The sequence below is a fragment of the Chrysochloris asiatica genome, unplaced genomic scaffold (genome assembly GCF_000296735.1).
Source record: "Chrysochloris asiatica unplaced genomic scaffold, ChrAsi1.0 scaffold00072, whole genome shotgun sequence".
In the NCBI taxonomy this organism is placed as follows: domain Eukaryota; kingdom Metazoa; phylum Chordata; class Mammalia; order Afrosoricida; family Chrysochloridae; genus Chrysochloris; species Chrysochloris asiatica.
The window spans coordinates 6,742,992-6,757,386 of NW_006408590.1; the positions used below are offsets into that span (position 1 = coordinate 6,742,992).

A 14,395-nucleotide genomic window follows, 5' to 3' on the forward strand; every position below is an offset into this window, starting at 1 on the left:
TGGGAAAATTGGAAGTGAACATGTTAGCTCCATCCATTTGTTTCTTGTTATTGTTGGTAAGTGTTGTCCAGTCTGTTCCAGCTCAGAGTGACCCTGTGTACGGTTTCTGAGGAGAGTGTGTGTGTTACATTTGAACCGCCAATCTGGTAGTTCAAACCGACCTTGTTAAATCTTTGATTTTTCTCCTTAGCTTATGTGCTTTTCAATGTACAAGTCTCCTGTGACTTCCATTTGGTTTATTTAGAAGTCTGTGTCTCTCTAATGGTATTGTAGATTATAGTTTTTAAAATTTCACTTTTCAATTGTGTGTTGCAAGATTTCCTTTCTTTGTTTTGATTTTATTGTTTCCAAGGAGTGCTTCTTTCCACTCAAACAGAATGTATTTCAATTTAGTACTGAAAGAAAATGGCATTCAGTTAAAATAAATGAACTTTGCAACACTATTTTTAGAACACACCGATTCTGTTAATTAAGGGGTATTGGTAATTTTTGTACTTCCTTGGTTAATTTGTCTTCAGAACTCATTGTTTTTACAATTCAGGTAGCATTTTCCTAAGAATACAGGGAAGTTGCGGTTCTGTATGTAGCTGCTCCTCTGGCTCCTCAGTCCTAGAATGCAGGATGCTTTCATGATCAAATGGTAACAGCTTTGGGTTTGCTAAGGTGGGAAACTTTGGCTTGTGGAGATTCAAGGAATGACGGACAAAGACTAACATAAGCCTTGACAATAAGAGGGAAATGGCTGGATTCTAGGGTGCTAATAAATGAGTAAGCCTCCTTCCTGAAAGAAGTCTCAGATTTAGAAACTGAAAACAGAAAAATTAACATTCATTTTGGGATCAGAAGTCTTGAGACCTGGGTTAGGGGCTTCAGCTCCCATTGGCAATAGATAAACACTGCATACTTAGAGCATACTTACTAATAAAACCGTTTTTCAGTTGTTGTTATTGTTAGGTACCCTTTCTTAAGTTAACTTCCACAAATTGCAACTACAGAATGAAACACTCCCTGGTCCTGAGAAATCCTCACTATTGTTTTTATGTTTAAGTCCATTGTTATAGCCACAGTGTAAATTTATTTTATTAATGTGCTGTTTTAGTAACAGACCTAGCAATTAAAGCATATTTAAAAACTTAGTGTCTGTTATATATTGTCTTTTAAACCCAAGATATTTTGGGACTGTGTATAAGTTTTCTGTGGCTGTTGAAACAGTACCACAAGCTTGGTGATTTAAAACAACAGAAATTTCTTCTTCCATGCTTCTAGAGGCAGGAAACTGAAATAATTATATGTTGTTGGATGCCATTGAGTCAGTGCTAACTCATAGTGACCCTGTAGAGCATCTTTTAAGTTATAATTCCTTTGTTGTTGTTGTTAAGTGCCATTGAGTCTGTTCCAACCCATAGCGACCCTGTATAGAGTGGTTTCCAAGGAGCGGCTGGTAAGCCTGAACCGCTGACCTTGCACTCTTGCTCATTAACACACAGCGCCACACCAGGACCACGATAAGAATAACTGGGATGTAGTCAAGGTGTCTGCGGACTGTGCTCTCTCTAGAGGCCACTTCCAGCTCTGATCACTGCTGGCATTCCTTTACTCATGGTCACTTGACTCCACCTTCAAGACCAGCATTTTAAATCTTTAAGATTTCTTCACATTATTTCCTTCTCACTTTGTGTAAAATTTTCCTCTTGTCAGAACATTTGTGATTGCATGTTAGGTCCAGCAGAATCATCTCCTCATTGCAAAATCCTTAACTTAATCACATCTGCAAACACTCTTTTTGCAAATAAGGTAATATTTGTAAGTTCCAGGGATTGCTGTTGTGTGCCATTGAGTTGGTTCTGACTCATAGCGTTATGAACATCCTAGGTTATGAACAACATACTGAAACACTGCTCCGTGCCATCTTCACAATTGTTGTGATCTTGAACGTTTTGCTGCTGCTACTGTGTCAAGCCATCTCTTTGGAGGTCTTCCTCTTTTTCATTGACCCTCCACTTTAACAAGCATTGTCCTTTTCCAAGGACTAGTACCTCCTGATAACTTGTCTGAAGTATGAGAGATGAAGTCTCACCATTGTGACATCTAAGAAGCACTCCGGCTGTTCTTTTTCCAGTACAGACCTGTTTGTTCTTCTGGCAGTCTCTGGTACCTTCAGTATACTCCTCTAACACCACCACAACTCAAATGCATCTAATGTACCATCTAATAGTCGTTCTTATACATGGTCCAGTTTTCAGATGCTTATGAGGCTACTGAAAATACGATGGCTTGGGTCAGGTGCACCTTAGTTCACAAACTAATGTCTTTGTTCATGAATACAAGAGGTCTTGTGCAGCAGATTTGCCTAATCCCATACATTGTTTGTGTTTTGGGGGCTGCTGCTTATTGTGTTTATTGTGTATCCAAGTAAAATGAAGACTTTGACAACTTCAATCTTTTCTCTGTTTATCATGATGTTATTTATTGGCCCAGTTGTGAGAATTTTTGTTTTCTTTACATTGACGTGCAATGCATACTCAAGGCTTAGATCTTCATCAGTAAATATTTTAAGTCCTTTTTCTTTTCAGTAAGCAAGGTTGTATCATCTACATATCGCAGGTTGTTAATGAGTCTTCCTTTAATCATGATTCCGTGTTCTTCATATAATCCAGTTTTGCAGATTATTTCCTCAGCGTACAGATTGAATAAGTATGGTGAAAGAATACAACCCTGGTGCACACCTTTCTTAATTTTAAATCATTTACTATCCCCTTGTTTTGTCCTAACTACTGATTCTTCGTCTATGTATAGGTTCCTCATGAGCACAATTAAATGTTCTGGAATACTCATTCTTTGCAATGTTATCCATAATTTGTCATAATCCACACGGTCAAAAGCCTTTGCATAGTCATAAAAAACAAGTAAACATCTTTCTAGTATTCTCTCCTCTCAGCCAAGATCCATCGGACATTAGCAATGATATTCCTAGTCCCATGTTCTCTTCTGAATCCAGATTGAATTTCTGGCAGGTCTCTGTTAATGTACTGTTGCAGTCATATTTAAATTCAGCAAAATGTTACTTGCATGTGATATTAGTGATATTATTAGATGATTTCCACATTCTGTTGGATTACCTCTCTTTGGAACAGACACAAATATGGATCTAATCAGTTGTCCAGGTGGCTGCCTTCTAAATTTCTTGGTATAGATGTGTGAATGCCTCCAGTGCTGCATCAGTTTGTTGAAAGATTTCAATTTGTATTCAGTCAATTCCTAGCCTTGTTTTCATCAATGCCTTCACTGCAGCTTGGACTTCTTTCTTCAGTACTTTTGGTTCTTTGTCATATACTTCCTCTTGAAATGGTTCAACACTGATCATCTCTTTTTGGTACGGCGACTCTGTGTATACCATCCATCTTCTTTTGATGCTTTTTGCATCATATAATATTTTGCCCATAGAATCCTTCAATGTCGGAAGTCGAGACTTGAATTTTTGGTTAAGTTACCATAGCTTGAGAGATGTTGAGCTTGCTCTTCCCTTTTGTTTTTCTATCTTCAGATCTTTGCACATTTCATTATAATACTTGACTTTGTCTTCTCCAGCTGCCTTTCGAAATTATCTATTCAGCTCTTTTACGTCTTCACTTCTTCTATTTGCTTTAGCATCCCTGTGCTGTGAAGCAAATTATAGAATCTCTCCTAACATCCATTTTGGTCTTTTCCTTCTTTCTTGTCTTTTTAATGACCCTTCAGTTTCTTCCTATAAGATGTTCTTGATGTCATGCCACAACTCTCTGGTCTAATGCATCAAATCTGTTCTTGAGATGGCCTCTAAATTCAGGTGGCATATGTTCAAGGTCGTATTTCGGCTCTCCTGTCATTATTTTAGTTTTTTTGCTTCAGCCTGAATTTGCAAATGAGCAATTGATGGTCTGCCCCATACTCTGCCCCTGGCCTTGTTTTGACTGATGAGAGTGAACCTTCCCACTATCTCTTCCCACTGATGCAATCAATTTGATTCCTGTGTGTTCTATATGATAAGATCCATGTGTACAATTGCCTTTATGTTGTTTAAAATGGCATTTGCAGTGAATAAGTCATTGGTATTGGAAAATTCTGTTGTGTGATTTCCAGCATCATTTCTGTCACAAAGGCCATATTTTCCAACTACTGATTCTTTCTCTTTGTTTCCAACCTTCACATTCCAATCACCAGTTATTGTCAATACATCTTAATTGCATGTTTGATCAATTTCAGACTGAAGAAGTTGATAGAATTCTGTTATGTTTTCACCAGCTTTCAGTGGTGGGTGCATAGAGTTGGATAATAGTGGTATTAACTGGTCTTCCTTGTTGGCGTATGGATATTGTACTTCAAGATAGATTTTGAAATGTTCATTTTGATGATGAATATGGTGCCATTCCTTTTCAGTTTGTTGTTCCTGGCACAGTAAACCATAGGGTTGCCAGGTTCAAAGATCAAGGATATCTATCTTTATGCATTCTATTTCATTTTGACATCATCAAATTTTCATAGATTCATCCTTCATATATTCCATGTTCAGATTATGAATGGATGTTTGAAGGTGTTTCTCTGTACCATCAGCAGATGAAGGTCCTGAAAGCTTTACTCCACTCACATCATCACGATTAGTTAACTACTTTGAGGAGGCAGCTCTTCCCATCGTATTTTGAGTGCCTTCCAACCTGAGGGGCTCATCTTACATCTGATAGTATTCTATTCATCATCTTTCCATCTCTGGCATTATATCTGACAGTGTTCCACAGTTATTCATAAGGGTTTCAGAGGATAACCATTCAGAAGTAGTCCACCTCTCCTTACAAATCTGTCTTAGTCTGGAACCTCTGCTGAGACTTGTCTACCAGGGGTGTTCCTTCTGGTATTTAAAATACCAGTGGCATAGCTTTCAGCATCATAGCAACATGCAAGTCACCACAGTGCAACAAACTGACAGGTGAATGGTGGTTCAAGGGATTAGGCACCAGCTGTAGTTTTCCTTTTTAGACCTTCATTGTGTTCTGGAACTTGCTATCAAAACAGATTGGACTGAGGCCTTTAGCATCCCAAATGACATATTTATTTTCTTGCTATAATTGGTATGTTTTAAATTGAATCAAGTCATGGTATTTTAGTCACCACATATGCATGTGAAAGATAGACAGTGAATAAGAAAGAATGTAAGAATTGATGCATTTGAGTTATGATGTTGGGGAAGAATATTGACTATGTCCTGGACTACCAAGAGAACATACAAATCTGTTTGGGAAGGAGCCTGGCTATATTGCTCCTTAGAAGTGAGGAGGATGAGATTTGTCTGTCATACTTTGCACATGTTTTCAGAAAGACTAGTCTCTGGAGAAAGACATCTTGTTTGGTAAAGAGGAGGATCAATGAACAAAAGAGGAACACTCCCATTGAGATGGATTGACGCAGTGGCAGCTTTAATGGGCTCAAACATAACAGTTGTGAAGATGGTGTGGGACTAGGCAATACTTCATTCTCTTGTGCATAGGGTCTCTCTGAGTTGAAATGGAGTCGACTGTACATAACAGCAACAACAAAAAGTAATTTTTGATTTTATATGGCTGTCTCAGGTTGGTTTATGATCAGGCCTAATGTGAGGAATCTTGGTGTGATGCTGTAGGACAAGCACTCAACTGCTAACTGCAAGGTTGGTGGTTCAAACCAACCAGCTGTTCCCTGAAACCCTATACGGAGTTGCTATGAGTTGGAACCAACTCGACAGCACTTAACAACACCACCCTGTTAGGTGTTGAAGAAGACCCTAAATGAGATGAATCAACACAGTGATTGTGAAGACAGTTGAGGACCAGGTGATATTTCCTTCTGTTGTACATACGATTGCAGGGATTTGGAACTAACTTGACAATATCTAACAACAACTACCTGTTTATACTCATTGGACCAAGTACATGTTACTAAAGTAGCCTTTTAAAATTATTACATCTCTTTTAATCTGTACTCCTTAGAGTGTATAGTTTGTAGTTTCACCTGGCTTCTCCAGAGTCATCCTTAATGATTTTAAAATAAAGAGATTAAGAGTTTTCACATGAAAATATTTCTTAATTGTGGCATATTAAAGAATGTTACATGTAAAAACTGAATTGTACAAACATTTGTGACACAAATCTTTGTACAGAGTAATGTCACCAACTCTATTTTAGTTCTAGTTTATTACTTAATAACAGGGATTACCTTAAACTTCAGTATGGGAATAAATTTTTATGAGCATCATTTAACAAATATTTTGATGCCAAAAGTAAAAACCTTAGTTTTCTTTAGTCAGTCTTCATGTTGCGTAGTTTAAGATTTGAATATTGGTAACAGATGGATTTGGCATATGTAGAGGATTAGTTTGTAGTGGGAAAACTGGAGACCTAGTTCTCAATATTTGACCTATAACCCCCATCCCTTCCTGCATGTGCAATATTTATTGGTTCTTTTGTGTAGCCAAATAATGCAGTAGGTTTTGCTGTACTACTTACTGGGAGTAATCATCTTTGTGAAAGATTTCAGTGTGAAAATTTATTTCCTATTAAATAGTCCACCTATGGTTAAAAATTGACATACTTTCTAAATTCTAGATTGAGAATTGAGGTTATTTCACTTAATGTTACTTGCCAAAACTCAATAAATCTCTGATTTTTGCACCTTGGATAGTAAATTACATGATACTTGTGATTTTTAAAAATTTTCATAAGAAACACTTCGTAGAGATATTTACAGCCATTATATATATATATACAGCCATTATATAAGAAAAGCTTCATTCTCTGAAATGTCTTGCTCTTCCTTTTTAGTGCCCTTCTCTACTGCATGTACCTAATTCTGTTTGCGTTAGTCATCTTCCCTAGGTAAATTGTCCATGAGACCAATGAGTCCATCAGCAAATTACCCAGAAAATGCTGTCTTTGCACATTGTGACAGATCATGTCACTGGTGGATTTATAGCTACTCCAGTGGTCTAATTAGCCTGGCAGTTGTCTCCTGTGTCCAACACTCTTGTCTCATTGCCTTGGCGTCTTAGTTTTCATCTTCTCATTACCTTCTCTCTTAACTAGAGCTGAGACTTAACAATTATTTTTGTTTTTGTTCCTACCTAGCTCTACTTAATTCTGTATTTACCCCCACGTCTTATTTTTGATTGGCAGTATCATCCAGACAAACAAAGTGCTGATGTGCCAGCAAAAGCATTGGAGGAATGCGTACAAAAGTTCATCGAAATTGACCAGGCGTGGAAGATTCTAGGGAATGAGGAGACAAAGAAAGAGTATGACCTGCAGCGGCATGGTAGGTCCTCGTGATAAGGAGCACGCACGATACATTGGCAACTTATGAAGCAGGATCTGCAGCCATTTCTGAAGCGCATTCTCCAGGATTTAACTTTTTTTTACCAGATTTCTACTGCCTTTTTTCACTCTTCACCCTCATCATTGTTTTCAGTGATATCTTATTTTTAATAAGGAGCCCTGGTGACATTGTATGATAAGCACTGGACTGTGAACTGAAAGATTGAGAGTTCAAACCTACCAGCTACTCCATGGGAGAAAAATGAAGCTTTGTACTCCCACAAAGATTTACAGTCTTGTAGATAGGGTTGCTAAGAGTCAGAGTCAACTTGAGGGCAGTGGATTGGGTTTGATTTTTGTTTTTAGTAGTGATTGTTGTATATCCATTGAAAAGTTAACAAATTTAATGGGATGTGGCTTCTTGAGAAGTTGTGAAGGTTAGTTTCTTTTTTACAACTAGTGACAAATGTTGATTATATGTTCTTTCATAGTAAAAACTTAAAAGAAATTTATGTACTGATGAAATTTTAGCTGTAGTGATTTTAAGAATGTGTGCTGTATAAATGACCATCAAAAAGGAAGATGCTACATAGGGAAGGATCATAAAACACTCTTCACAGTTGCTTAGATTATTTCAAGGTAGGTTTTATGGTTATCTCCAGGGTAAACTATTCTGTATGAGATTGTTATAAATGTCATTTTAGGAATGCACTTACTTAAGTAGTTTTAGCAGTCATTTCTTTTCTGCATTTTAGAAAATAGCATCTTAAAACAGTGACAAGCTGTTTTGAAAAAGAAAGGGAGAATGTAGGTCAGTTTTGTCACACATGAACTGCAGTTACACAAAGTGATAGGCCGTCCTTCTGTAGTGGCCTTGGGATAGGAGTCCTGCAACCCTCTGTTTGAGCCTTCAGTATACACCCTACATACTAATGGAGGGAATCAGTAATCAGTTATAGCCTGTGGGGAAATGCACCTGACTCATACTGTTAGTAAAAACTCACTGTTGGTTATTGAATCCCAATACTAACACATAATCTAATGTCACAAAATTATTTTAGGGCCCCTGGTTTCGTAGTAGTTACGAATCGGGCTGTGAACTTCAAGGTCAGCAGTTCAAAACTACCAGCTGTTCCATGGGAGAAAGATGAGGCTTTCTGCTCCCGTAAAGATTTACAGCCTCGGAAACCCTGTTCAGGGTCGCTATGGGTCGGAACTAACTCAACGGCACTTAACAACAACAACAAAGGGTTTTGAAGTCCAAGGAGCTCTGGTAGTGTAGTGGTTACGAGTCATGCTGCTAACCTCAAGGTCAGCAATTTGCAACTTCCAGCTGTTCCACAGGAGAAAGATGAGGCTTTCTGCTTCCATTAAGTTTTACAGCCTTAGACACCCTATGCAGGGTTGCTGTGAGTCAGAACCGAATCCCTGGAACATACCCACCATCATCACCAAGGTTTGGTTTGGAGTCCAGGTATGACACTGTAGGATAAGCAATGAATTGCTACCTGCAAGGTCATAGGTTCAAACCTTGGAAACCCTTTACAGGGTGGCTATGAGTTGGAACTGACTCGATGGCACATAACCACCGTCACAGCAGCACTACAAAGGTTAAGGAGAACTGGTGGCACTGTGGCCAACTAGGAAGTAGGCTGTTAGCCACCGTGCGGTGCTTGAAAACCACCAACGACTCTGGGAGAAAGGTGAGGCTGTCTGTTCCCTTACAGATTTACAGTCTCAGAAACCTGTTCTATAGGGTCACTATGGGATGGAATTGACTGAAAAGAAGTGGCTGTCACTACTAAGGTTATGAATGTTTGGTTTGAGAAGCAAGGCGTTATTAAAAAAAAAAAGTGGACCATCCATTTGTTTTCTGAAAGGAATTGTACCAATACAAGGAAATCTCTCTTACAGGCAAACATACTTTGTGTAAAAAGGCTTTATGAGCTGTTGTTTCATTTTCTTTGATATAGTGATTTATTCACTAATCAGTTCTTTTTTTATTATTATTATTTTAAAGACTAACGTAATAATATTATAGAAAATGCTAAGAACCTGACAACTTTACCTTTGCAAAGAATTTGAATTTACTTTCAAATGTGACTGTTGACTATTGGGCTTTCTTTGTATTTGGCACATATATGAGCATCTTTCTGATGTTATATTTCGTTTGTAAATGTGTTTGTACTTTTGGAAAAAGAACAAAGTGATTCCACTGGAGCATAAGCTCTCATCATAGGTACATCTTTATTCTTAGGTTACATGACGTCATTGCTATGAGAGTCCTGACATGAGCTCACATGACTGTGTTGTGTGTGAGAAGTCATCTGCATTCCTAAAGCCACCACACCCCACTGGACATGATTACCCTCTCATGGTGCCTTAGTACATCTTTACCAGGCTTTATTATGTGGTGCCCGTTTGCTGAGGAAAGGAATAATTCACATACAACTATAGTTTACGGAGGTGTAAGGGTATTACTTGCACTGTCGCTCTGCATTCTTGCCACCACATAGCCTGTGTACTTTCTAAAGAACATATTAGAGAAATTGACTGTTTCCCAAATAGGTCTGTTTCCCAAAGAGAAGGGGCAAAGGAGAAGTCAGGAATCAAAAACTATTCCATCTCTCTAGGGTTTAGGATGGGGTAGACCAGGAATGGAAAGAAATAGGAAACAGGGTTATAAAAGTGACCAAGAGAATCACATGAAGAAAGGCTTAAGAGATGTTAGAAGAACAAGGAACCAACATCTTCAAGCCTTACACATTACCCTTGGGAAGTCCTTGGAACTGGATTTATTTTAATATTGAGTCCTTGGCTTCAGGGTTTTAATGGAACCAGTTACTGCCTTTTGTGTCTCACTGGACTCTTGGAGGTCACTGATGAGGTCACATAGAAGTTTAGACAACCCAACTACAGTGAGAGTTCTGATTAATGATTAAGATAAGTAGGCAGAACTTTTGCTTGGAATTTATGTAATGTCAGTTTATTTTGCATATTTTTTTCAAAAGACTAATTACTGATTTGGGATATTCCAGGATGGTCCAGGGGTCCTGGCACTGTAGGATAAGCACTGGACTGATAACTACAAGGTCAGCAGTTCAAACTCACCAGCTGCTCCTCAGAAACTCTATATGAGTTGGAACCAGAAGACCCTTCATATTTCTTTTTTGACCTGAGGCTCTGAGTAGTGAGACTACTCTAGTTCAGTTTTAAATGGAGCTCAGTCTGCTGTTCTGATAGATAACAGAAGTGCCTCTTATTCAGATATTTCATATTGTTTTTAAACCCTTTATGCTACAGGAATTTATCAAAAATCTCAAAATAAACCTAGCTTTATGGTATCATTTCTTTTTTAATATAACACTAATTTTCCCCTTTTGACCCATCTTTGATAGGTGGCTCCTCAAAAGACAGAAAGGAACTTGAACTTCTAGCAGTGAGGATTTAGATTTGATAGAGGGAAAACCTTTGAGAGAGATAATTTGTTAAAGACCAGGATAAGTTACCAAGAGAGAGTATTTGTTAGAACCAGGTCAGAGCACTCTGTTTCTGGGTCATCCCCTGGGGACATGGAGATAGGTTTCTTATACACAACTCCTTTTCATGTAGTGTGGTTTATTGTAAAACTTTCTTTTTATATGATGTGATATAAATATGACTGTACCCTGTCCTCTGTTAGCTTGCTGTATAAAATTAGTTTGCGTTCTATAATAGTTGGGTAGAAGTTAGGAAATATTTTATGGTAAGTGCCTTCTTATATTTCACAGTTGAAAATTGATGCTGTCTTATCAGGAAAGCCTCGTCAGTATCAGCCACAACTATATACTTCTCTAAAAGATCACTTAAATCAGCCCCTGATGTACATATTTCTTTGCATAACAAAAGAAAATTTCAAATGAGCTTTCTAATAAATAGAAAAGTAGTTATCTGAGGCAGATAACTTAAAGTCCACATATTTTTCTCATTTCTATTCCTGTCTTCTTAGCTGGCATTGTGGGTCCATGCTGTCCTGGCTGAAGTAAAACAGGATCTAAAAAGGGATGAGTAATACTCAGTTTTCAAAGATTATACATTCTGAAAGCAGTGCTAGCTAGTGAATTTAATCCATTCGTTCCAGTTGGCATCTTTACCTTTATGTTTCTAAGACTGCTTCCAAAGGCTGCTTCCAGTGTTCTTTTGTATGGTTTGGAGTTCTTCAAGACGAAGCTTTGCATTTCTGAAAACCACTTGTGCACTTTAGAAAGTCTTTTCAGGATTTATAAAGTATCCACATAAAAAATCTGTTAAATTAATTTTGATGCTTCTATAACTTTTGTGGGAGTGGTTTCCTATTTTAAGCACATTAAAAACTGCATCAGCAGTATATTATGGGAGAACAATGGAGATCATGGTCCAACGGCTTTATAATGCTGCCTTCATCCAGATCTCTGATGACACAGTGGCTCTGTAGTGAGGCACAGCTTATGAGTTAAGTTACTTCCCTGTGACCTGAAGAGGGAGAAACCTTCAGATGAACCACTCAAATTAAGTAGTATAATTTTTTTTTTTAACTTTTTATTGAAATTTGGGTGAAAGTTAATAGAACTTCTGACTTAGTTTTCTATTCAGCAGTTTATTATACGGTTTGTTTCATGACTCCAGGACACTGAAAACAATTCCCACAATGTAACAGCATTCATTCCATTTCCTCTCTGTTGCCCATTTTCTTTCCTATCCCTTCCTGCTTTCTGAACGTTGTCTCTGTATAAGTTCTGTCCTTTTGATGAAATAATATTTTAATTAAGTAATTGAAAATAAGGATTATGCTTGGAATCCTTGCTAATAGATTACTACATATAGGCAATCCCTGAAAAATGAGCAGGCTCTGTCCTGAAGTCAAATTTGTAACCGGAACAGGTATATGCAGTTCTTATTTAACATTTGTTTTAGGTAGCTAGTGCTGCTATAACAGAAATACCACAAGATTTATTCTCTCACAATTTCAGAGGCTCTGGTAGCGTAGTGGTTACGAATCGGGCTGCGAACCTTAAGGTCGGTGGTTCGAAACTACCAGCTGCTCCACAGGAGAAAGATGAGGCTTTCTACTCCCGTAAAGATTTACACCCTCGGAAACCCTGTACAGGGTCGCTATGGGTCGGAACCGACTCGACGGCATTTAACAACAATAACAACAACAACAATTTCGGAGGCTAGAAGCCTGAATTCAGATTACTGACTGTGGGAAGGGTCCTTGTCTCCTTTCATCATCTGTAGACCTTGTGTTCTCTGGAGATCTCCATGTGTCTTGACATTAGCCATTTCCTGGATCTAGGAGCTTCACAGTGTAGGAGCCTCAGGTCGAAAGGATGCACACCTCTCCCAGCTCTTCTTTCTCAGTGGTAGTGAGTAGCTCTTTCTCTGCTCATGTCTCTCTGTTTTATCTCATTGGATAAGATCAAAGGTCTTGCGTGCCATAACCTTGAGAATCTACTTGTGTGAATTCTATCATCTGCTTAAGTTCCAAAAGGTCATTATTGGTTAGTTCCTCAGCATGGAAGTTGAGTAACTCTACAACCTAATTATTATTATTTTTAAAAAATTTAAATGTTTATGTGAATTAGTGAAGGTTCACAGACAAGATCATTAGTTTTACATTCAGCACGTAGTACACTTTGTTTCATCTTAATCGCTGCAATCCTCCCCATAGAACAACAGTTATGCCTTTGTTATTCCTATTTCCATCTCTTCTCGGCTTGGTCTTTAGGTAAGTGTTGCTCTTTTGTGTTTGAATGATTGATAGTTCCATGGCGAGGATCCCTTACTAGTGATGTTATCTTCCTTATGCACCTATCCACTTCCCAGCTGATAATTGGGCCATGAGGTTGGGACCATTTCCAGACCTGAAGGATGGTCGAGGGTCATAGTCTTCAGGTTCCTTCTGTCTCTTTATGACCAGTTAGCCTTGTCTTTTTTTTAAATTTATTTAATAATTTTGAGTTTTGTTACATATTTTCTCCCACTTGTTCAGTGTGATCCCTTTCAGAGCTGTTGGTAGTGGTAGCTAGGCACCTTCTAGTTTTTCTGATCTCAGAGTCATTGAGACAGATGATTCACATGTCCATTAGTCTGTTAGACTAGTTGGTTCCAAGCGTCTTCAGTTCCTATCACTCTTCTTTCTTTTGCACATGGAGAGACCAATAGCTTCACGTTAGATGGCTGCTCATGAGCTTTTAATATCCTAGACGCTACTCACAAAAGTAGGATGTAAAACGTTGTCTTTGTGGAATATGTTATCCCCTGCGATTATGGTCCTGAATCACCAGGCCCAGCAACTCATTGCCTTAAGATGTTTGAAAAGATCTAAGAAATTTTTACCATTTTGTCTGCTGTATGCTCTACCACATTCACAGTTGTGTTTTCAGGAAAGGTAAATACCCATGTACAAATATCCTCTTTCAAATTCATATATTTGTGTTTTATATATTGTTGTTGTTAAATGCCATTAAGTCAGTTCCAACTCATAGCAACTTTGTATAGGGTTTCCTAGGAGTAACTGGTGAGTTTGAACTGCTGACCTTGCGGACAGATGCTTTATCCTGCAGCGCCACACCAGTACTGCTGAGTTACATATATATATGTGTGTGTGTGTATGTATGTATGTATGTATATATATATATGAGCAAGAGTGGGATATGTATATTTATATATTTCCCACTCTCCCTCCCATACTCATTCAACCTGTGTCTTTGTCCATGTATCTACCCATAGAACACTAGTGTCCAGGGTTGTGTATATATTACTGTTTACTTCTGTCCCCTTTAGCCCTTTCATACTTTCCTGTGTCTGCCTGTCTTCATCATTCTGTCAATCTCCCCCTTCTTGTCTATTGCCCTCCCCGTCACTGGAGTTAACATGTATCTACTCTAGCCAGTGAATTATAGGTGTTTCACAGGGTTAGTTATTCTTCAGTGTTGCATAGTATTCCATTGTGTGACTGTATCGAAGTTGTTTATTCATGATTCCTTCCATTGATGGGCATTTAGGCTGTATACATTTTTTGCTGTTGTGAGTAGTGCTGTGATGTGTATCAGTATGCA

General features: G+C 38.2%; 1 protein-coding gene across 1 annotated transcript in view; it reads left to right on the forward strand.

Annotated features, from left to right (window-relative positions):
• DNAJC24 (DnaJ (Hsp40) homolog, subfamily C, member 24) overlaps positions 1–14,395 on the forward strand; it is a 61,982-nt gene that overhangs the window by 24,527 nt on the left and 23,060 nt on the right. The window contains exon 2 of the mRNA XM_006864908.1: positions 7,179–7,317. Within this exon, the coding sequence (XP_006864970.1) occupies positions 7,179–7,317 (139 nt within the window). The remainder of the gene's footprint in view (positions 1–7,178; positions 7,318–14,395) is intronic.